The sequence below is a fragment of the Colobus angolensis genome, unplaced genomic scaffold, assembly GCF_000951035.1.
Source record: "Colobus angolensis palliatus isolate OR3802 unplaced genomic scaffold, Cang.pa_1.0 Scaffold87, whole genome shotgun sequence".
Taxonomy (NCBI): domain Eukaryota; kingdom Metazoa; phylum Chordata; class Mammalia; order Primates; family Cercopithecidae; genus Colobus; species Colobus angolensis.
The window spans coordinates 3,965,523-3,974,249 of record NW_012122598.1 but is presented as its reverse complement, the minus strand read 5'-3'; the positions used below and the strand labels follow the sequence as shown (position 1 = coordinate 3,974,249).

Sequence of the window (8,727 nt, the reverse complement as noted above, 5' to 3'; positions counted from 1 at the left end):
GTGGCTATTTGCAATTTTTTTTTTTTTTTGGAGACAGTTTGCTCTTGTTGCCCAGGCTGGAGTCCAATGGCGAGATCTCGGTTCACTGCAACCTCTGTCTCCCGGGTTCAAGCAATTCTCTTGCCTCAGCCTTCTCAGCTGGGATTTCAGGCGCATGTCACCATGCACGGCTAATTTTTGTATTTTTAGCAGAGACGGGGTTTCACCACATTGACCAGACTGGTCTCGAACTCTTGAACTCCTGACCTCAGCTGATCCACCCACCTTGGCCTCCCAAAGTGCTGAGATTACAGGCGTGAGCCACTGCGCCTGGCCTAGGAAAAGTTTTATATCTTGCTCTGTTAGGGCCCTCAGTGCTTCATGTGAATCAAGACTGAGGGCCTCTGAAAGATATACTTCTGGAAAAAGAAAAATAAATTTTAATATGTAAAAACAATAGGGCATAATCATGTAGATGACTTAGGCTTTTAGTACCTCTGAGGAGTCAGCTGAGATAAGCTTATCATCCTCTTCCTTGTCTTCCATCTTCTTTGCCTCTCCAGGCTCTGAAGCAATCTGTGAATCAAAGTGAACAGTGGAGGAGAGAGTCCCACACCTTCCCATCCTGGGGGCCATCCCTGTGCCCCTGGTCCATATTAGCTCCTCTCAGATAGCAGGAGGCTCCTGAGGTAGCCTCGATCAGACACAGGCAGTAGTAGGGTGGGATGACCTGATGAGTGCCAGATATCTCACACACTTCTCCCAGATACACACACGGCTCATGTGCCAGCCTTCCGCATTGCTCACGTCACCGCTGACTGCTCTAGAAACTTGCAAACCCAGCTCCCACTCCCTGTGCCCTTCCCTACTTAATTTTTCTTTGTATCACTTATCATTACTAGATTGTAATTTTATTTATTCTTTTTTTTTTTTTGAGACGGAGTCTCGCTCTGTCTCCCAGGCTGGAGTGCAGTGGCACGATCTCCGCCCACTGCAAGCTCCGCCTCCTGGGTTCACGCCATTCTCCTTCCTCAGCCTCCAGAGTAGCTGTTATTACAGGCACATGCCACAATGCCGAGATAATTTTTTGTATTTTTAGTAGAGACGGGGTTTCACCATGTTGGCCAGGATCTCCTGACCTCATGATCCGCCCACCTCAGCCTCCCAAAGTGCTGGGATTACAGGCGTGAGCCACTGCGCCCGGCCCTTAGCTCTTAACATCAAGGAAAGAGAACTAATTCTTAAGGCGGCCCATCCCACTTTTTTTTGGTCAGCCCCTTGTGTCTCCTTTGCCCTTCCACAATATTTTTTTTCCATCCCATTTTAAAAATTGAGCTAATTGTTGAAAGTTCCTCTTGTATTGATCCAAAATGTATCTTAAAAAAAGTCTTTATACATAGTTTATGCCTCTGCCCTCTGGAGTGTCACAGAACAAGTCAAATCCCTATATGATAGCCTTTCCATATAATGTGACTAGAATATGACTTGAGGCCCAGCACAGTGGATCACACCTGTAAGCCCAGCACTTTGGGAGGCAGAGACAGAAGGATCACTGGAGCCTAGGAGTTTGAAACCAGCCTGGGCAACAAGGCGAAACCCCATCTCTACCAAAAATACAAAAATGAGGCAGGCGTGGTATGTGCCTATAGTACCAGCTACTTGGGAGGCTAAGGAGGGAAGATCACTGGGGCCCAGAGAGGTCAAGGCTGCAGTGAGTCGTGATCATGCCACTGCACTCCAGCCTGGGTGACAGAATGAGACCCTGCCTCAAAAGAAAGAAAGAAAAAAAAAGAGTATGACTTGATTTACAGATCCTTCACAGAACTATTTGCTCTTCAATGGGTTGGCATCTCTCAATTTTTTTTTCAAAAGCCTTAAAAATTTTTTTTGAGAAAGGGTCTCACTCTGGTGCTCAAGCTGGAGTGTAGTGGTGCTCACTGCAGCCTCAACCTCATAAGCTCAAGCAATCCTCCTGCCTCAGCCTCCCAAGTAGGGAGCAGCCTTTATAAAGACTGTCTTTTTTGCTTTACTTCCCTCTGTGAGTTCCTGCTTCTAGGTCTTCTCATCAGAGAAGACACACTCTGGAAATCTGCTGCCATTTTTTTCAGGGTCTATTTACCATAGTCACAGGTATAATGAAATGAAGTGAGACCCACCCTCCTGCCCCCATTAAAGAAGGTAAAGCTCAGGATTCCAACTACTAGTTCTTCTTTGGTTTAAATTTATTATTTTTTTTTATTTTTTAAATTTTGTGTTAATTTTTTTTTTAACTTTTTCTTTTTCTTTTCTTTTCTTTGAGACACAGTCTTACTCTGTTGCCCAGGCTGTAATGCAGTGACATGACCTCGGCTTACTGCAACCTCTGCCTCCTGGGTTCAAGTGATTCTAGTGTTCTTGTGCCTCAGGTCTTCCAAGTAGCTGAGACTACAGACGCCACCATGCCTGGCTAAGTTTTGTATTTTTAATGGAGACAGGGTTTCACCATGTTGGCCAGGTTGGTCTTGAACTCCTGGCCTCACGTGATCTGCCTGCCTCGGCCTCCCAAAGTGCTGGAATTACAGGTGTGAGCCACCACACCTGGCTTCAACTACAGGTTCTTTATACTAGGAACTCCCAGAACTTGGAGGAAAAGAAAGAAATTAGTAAGAATCTGCTCATTAACACTACTAGAGATAAGCACCTTATAGAAGTCAATTACCAGCTGGGTGCGGTGGCTCACACCTATAGTCCCAGCACTTTGGGAGGCCGACGCGGCTAGATCACGAGGTCAGGAGTTCGGGACCAGCCTGACCAGCATGGAGAAACCAGCCTGGCGTGGTGGCTCACACCTGTAAGCCCAGCACTTTGGGAGGATGAGGAGGGTGGATCATGAGGTCAGGAGATCGAGACCATCCTGACTAACATGGTGAAACCCCATCTCTACTAAAAATACAAAAAATTAGCCAGGTATGGTGGCGGGTGCCTGTAGTCCCAGCTACTCGGGAGGCTGAGGCAGGAGAATGGCGTGAACCTGGGAGGCGGAGCTTGCAGTGAGCAGAGATGGCGCCACTGCACTCCAGCCTGGGCAACAGAGTGAGACTCTGTCTCAAAAAACAAAACAAAACAAAACAAAAAAAAACGTGGAGAAACCCCGTCACTACTAAAAATACAAAAATTAGCCGGGTGTGGTGGTGTGTGTCTGTAATCCCAGCTACTCTGGAGACTGAGGCAGGAGAATCGCTTGAACCCAGGAGGCGGAGGTTGCAATGAACCAAGATTGCGTCACTGCACTCCAGCCTGGGTGACACAGTGAGACTCCATCTCAAAAAAAAAAAAGCCAATTACCCTAAAAGATTACTAAATTGCTATGAAGACATGAAACAATCCCCAGAATCCAAAAAGGTGTCCAAGAGTATTCTAACTATAGTAAAGATACCTACATGGAGGTTATAAAAGGATATAAAGACACTACCAGAGCCGGGTGCAGTGGCTCACATCTGTAATCTCAGTACTTTGGGAGGCCAAGACAGGAGGATCACTTGAGACCAGTAATTCAAGATCAGTCTGGGCAACATAAGGAGACCCTATCTCTACTGGGAGAGGATCGCTTGAGCTTGAGAGGTTGAGGCTGCAATGAGCTGTGATTGCACCCCTACACTCCAGCCTGGGTGCCAGAGTGAGACCCTAACTTAAATAAATAAATTAATTAAATTAAATTAAATACCCAACCAGAACTACTCTTACCTGAGATGTCATTAAGGTGGGGGAAGTACAAAGTTCTTCAGGGTTCTGATTGTGGATGTTTTCATTTTCTTTGGCCTCAGGAGTTCTCACTGGCTTCTCTGGTGTTTCTGGATTAGGAGAGACCTCTAGGGAGGTCCTAGGACTTGGAGTCCCAGTCCCCAAGGAGGCCCTAGGGCTGGTGGGTGAACCCCCTCCAGAGGCTGGAGGGCTGGAGGGTATGTTCCCTGAGGAGGGCCTGGGGCTTGCAGTGGCTCTAGGTGGAGGAGGCCTACTAGGGGGTGCTGAGGTCCTCTGGAGAGAGGCTCTCTTCTTTGGTTGTTCGGATCCTTCACTTGCGGTGCGGGTTCGGAGGACTACTTCTGCGGCAGATGATGAAGGCTGCCCTGAAGGGCTCAGGGCTCCACCAGGTGATGGAGCTGGGGAGCTGGGGAGAACTTCCTCCTGGGACTTGACACTCTCAATGGTAAGAGAGGGCTGGGCCTGGGCGAGGCCATTGCAGGCTGGTAGAGGCTCTTCTTCCTCAGAGGAGCTTGCTTCAGATCCTTCCTTCTCTATTTCCTCATCTTCTAAGAGCTCCTTGATCTCAGAATTGTCATCCCCCTGGGCTGCATCAGGTGCCAGATCTTCAGTTGCTGAGACAGATTCACTCTCACTCTTCAAGGAAAGTGTAGAGGGACTAGTAGGTGAGGAAAGAGGACTGGAGACCATAGTTGTTTGAACTGGGGGAGAAATGACTAAAGAGCGCCTGCTGCTGATAAAAAAGGAAGATGTTCAGATTCAGAATGGCTAAAAACCAGAAGCAACGTAAATATGCAAAAATAAATTATGATGCATATAATAAACAGAATAAAGCAATTTAAAATGTTAGAAAGTTTGCATAATTTACAATAACACTTACAGAGTGAAGTGAAAAAAGGCCAAAATTTTATCTATATCATGAACTCAATTATGTAAAAATATGTACAGGGAAAGAGACTGGAAAGAAACACTGCAAAATGTTAGCAAATATTTTCTCTGGGGCAAAGATTAATGGGTGATATACAGTTGAACTACACAGATTTCATATTTGTGAATTACCTACTTATTTATTTGGAACCCCCAAATCAATACTTGTGGCCCTTTCCCAGTCACTATTGGACATGCACAAGTAGTGAAGAATGAATTGCCTGGCATACACTTTCCAGATGAAGTCTAACAAGACAACCATCTACCTTCTTGCTTCCGTTCTCAAACTGTAAACAAGTGTCCTTTCCACCATGTTTTCCTAACTTTGTGCTTTTTGTTGGTGATTTTGCTATTTAAAATGGCCCCCAAGATGTAGTGCTTAGTGCAAAAAGACTGTGATGTGCCTTCCAGAGAAAATACATGTATTAGATAAGCTTCATTCAGGCATGAGTTACAATACTGCTGGTTGTGAGTTCAATATTAATAAATTAATAATATAGATTAAATAAGGTGTCTTTAAACAGAAACTCACATAAAACAAGGTTATATGTTGGGTGGTTGATGAAAATGTTGTGATCAGGGGCTCACAGAAACCTGTGGTTTGATGTTCAGTGAGTGTGGCAACTTTATAGAACAAAACTACCATGAACAAGAATCAACTATAACATTTATCAAGTACCTAGTATGTGCTGGATGCCATGCTTATCCTTGAGCATCCAGGATTAGAATCTAGAATATATCAGCAAACAAAAACTTATATAGATCAATTTTTTTATAAAAGGTCAACAACCCAATTGAAAAATGGGAAAACAATATATAGGAAAGTCACAGAACAGGAATGTTAAATGGCCAATAACATGAAAAGATACTCAAGGTAATTAGCAATTATGAAGCTATGACTTAAAACTGTAAAAAAAATTCCGTTTCATACCCATGAGCTTGTAAGAATGAAGAAGTCTGACAATTTCACATGTAGTGAGAATGTGGACTCATGAGGGCTCTTACTCACTGCTGATGGGTAGTAAACTGGAATCATCACCTTGCAGAGCAATATGGCAATATCTCATAAGGGTCGAGAAGCCCCATGGCAGATCTTGTGACTCAATAATCCTGCTCCAAGTATAGACCCTAAAGAAACTCTTGATAATATTCACAGGGACAAATGTAAAACTTATTCATCACAACATAATTTATAATAGCAAAAACCTAGAAGGTAATTCAAATGCCCCAAACTAGCAGGAGGATAAATAAATCATGAACTAGGCATACAATAACAACTATAGAAAGGAAACAGCAGAGTTACTATAGCAACATATAGTAATAATGAAAAATCTTACAAACAATACTAAGAGAACAAAAGAAGTTGCAGAACAATACATACAGTATAAGTCCATTTATATAAAGTTTAAAAACATGCAAAACAGCCAGGCATGGTGGCTCATGCCTATAATCCCAGCACTCTGGGAGGCCAAGGCGGGCAGATCATGAGGTCAGAAGTTCAAGACCAGCCTGGCCAACATAGTGAAACCCTGTCTCTACTAAAAATACAAAAATTAGCTGGATATGGTGGCGTGCGCCTGTAATCCCAGCTACTTGGAGGCTGAGGCAGGAGAATCGCTTGCTCGGGAGGCGGAGGTTGCAGTGAGCCAAGATCGTGCCATTGCATTACAGCCTGGGCAAGACCCTGTCTCAAAAACAAAAAAACAAACAAAAATCACACAAAAAATGCAAAACAATATTTTATGTATGCATGTATGTGTGAAACAATACAATGTGTGCATGCTACATTTAGTATTACATTTAGTATTTCCATGCGTGTTATGTGTGAAACATACATGCACACATAAAATAAAACAACACACATGGATATGATAAATACTAAATGTAACATAGTGGTTACCTTTAGTGGTGTCAGAAAGAAAAAGTGAGTGGGGAAGGAACAGCTATATTTACAACATATTTACATGGCTATTTGTTATATTATTCTTTATACATTTAGTTATGTCTGAAATATTTAATTTTTATTAATTTTTTTAGAGACAGGGTCTTGCTCTGTCCCCCAGGCTGCAGTGCAGTGGCATGATCACAGCTCACTGCACCCTCAAATTCCTGCGCTCAAGTGATCATCCTGCTTCAGCCTCCTGAGTAGCTAGGAGTACAGGTATGCACCACTAGCCTGGCTAATCTTTATTTTCTTTTAATCTTTTTTTTGTAGAGATGAGATTTCACTATGCTGCCCAGACTGGTCTCAAACTCCTGGCCTCAAGTGATTCTCCTGCCTCAGCCTCCCAAAATACTGGGATTATAGGCATGAGCCACCATGTCTGGCCCTGAAATAATTTAGTAAAAAACAAAATAAATTATATAGGAGCATAGTATAAACAACAAACATCATTATGCACACGCACATAGGGACAGGTCAGGATTCTGGACTGGAGATGAAGATTTTGAATACGTTCACACATGGGACAAACGAAGCAAAAGAGTCTTGGACGGTGCTCACCTTGACAGTCCCTTCACCACAAAGACTTTATTGGAATGTTGCTTCTCCAGTTTGCTCATCACCTCGTAGAGATTGTGGTTCAGCTAGAGCCAGTAAGAAAGTAGGGGATGCCAGCCAACTGGGAACCCGAGAGTGGCATATCCCTTCTCCCCTCCCCTTCAGACAGCTTCCCAAAATAAAACCTCCCCCTTTCAACTCTGATCTGAATTCCTCTTCATCTGTCTAGCATTAGAGTCCAGGGTCCTGTCCCACCACCCCCTCCTTCCTTGTCTCTCTGTGTTCTAAGTTCTGCCTCTTCCATCGGACTGGCAGCTGTCTCAAGGCAGGGTCCATAACTGATGTCTGATTTGAGGTTCCAGCTTCTCACAGGTGATCCAGGGAATGAAAACTCATTTTTAGGCTGGGCACGGTGGCTCAAGCCTGTAATCCCAGCACTTTGGGAGGCCGAGGCGGGCAGCTCACGAGGTCAGGAGATCGAGACCATTCTGGCTAACACAGTGAAACCCTGTCTCTACTAAAAATACAAAACAATTAGCCGGGCGTGGTGGTGGGCACCTGTAGTCCCAGCTACTTGGGAAGCAGAGGCAGGAGAATGGCGTGAACCCGGGAAGTGGAGCCTGCAGTGAACCGAGATTGCACCACTGCACTCCAGCCTGGGCACCAGAGCAAGACTCCGTCTCAAAAAAAAAAAAAAAACCTCATTTTTAATATTAACTAGGCAAATCACACGTTAGCCAAATAAACTACGGAGAGTGGTATGTGTAGCTGTGTGTGAATATAACTAATGTTGTAGTAGCAAAGATCCTGGAATCCCAGGACTAGAAAAGACTTCATAAATTATGTTATATGGCTGCCTGTCACTGAGAGGATTAGTCTTATTTGAGACTAACCACCTGAGAAACTGACTTGTCCTTAAACACTGCACTCTCCAGTCCCCAGCAACAATAGATAGAGATTTCACAATGGGGTTCCCCATTTTAATTGTTCCTTCCATAGGCTTAACCTCCTTTATTCATGCTAAAGCTCAAATTTGGATGCACTTACTCAGTTGTTAAGGGAGATGAAGAGGGCCCTCTGATGTGTTTTAATACAGTTAAATATACAATGAAGTGCTCTTATTTCATCATGAGATAGAAGTCAAAATCTGTGGTGCCAATATGCATATTTAAAGAAATTATGTAAGTCAAGGCTACCTTCATATTTACTAAAAAACACACCCACAAGCCTCAATTGGCCAGACGCTTCTCACCTTGCTCATTTCCCTGTAGAAAACATCCCTCAAGTTGGAAATGTTTTGGAAGATGGTCACATAGCAGCCAATACGGCTATTAGGAAGCAAAATAACAAACACACGGGTAAGGCATGGGAAAGGAGTTCTTTGTTTGAAATACAAGGTATGATCTTAAGCCAAAACCAGCCACCAAGGCTCCTAAAAGAAAGCATCCCACTGGGCATGGTGGCTCACGCCTCTAATCCCAGCACTTTGGGTGGCCGAGGCAGGTGTATCACAAAGTCAGGAGATCGAGACCATCCTGGCTAACATGGTAAAACCCCACCTCTACTAAAAATACAAAAAA

At 43.9% G+C, this 8,727-nt stretch overlaps 1 protein-coding gene across 1 annotated transcript in view; it reads right to left on the bottom strand.

Annotated features, from left to right (window-relative positions):
- BIN2 (bridging integrator 2) overlaps positions 1-8,727 on the bottom strand; it is a 65,243-nt gene that overhangs the window by 8,368 nt on the left and 48,148 nt on the right. The window contains exons 8-12 of the mRNA XM_011930641.1: positions 8,400-8,475; positions 7,151-7,233; positions 4,780-4,782; positions 3,703-4,453; positions 475-555 (exon numbers count right to left, since the gene is read on the bottom strand). Coding sequence (XP_011786031.1) covers positions 475-555; positions 3,703-4,453; positions 4,780-4,782; positions 7,151-7,233; positions 8,400-8,475 — 994 coding nt within the window. The remainder of the gene's footprint in view (positions 1-474; positions 556-3,702; positions 4,454-4,779; positions 4,783-7,150; positions 7,234-8,399; positions 8,476-8,727) is intronic.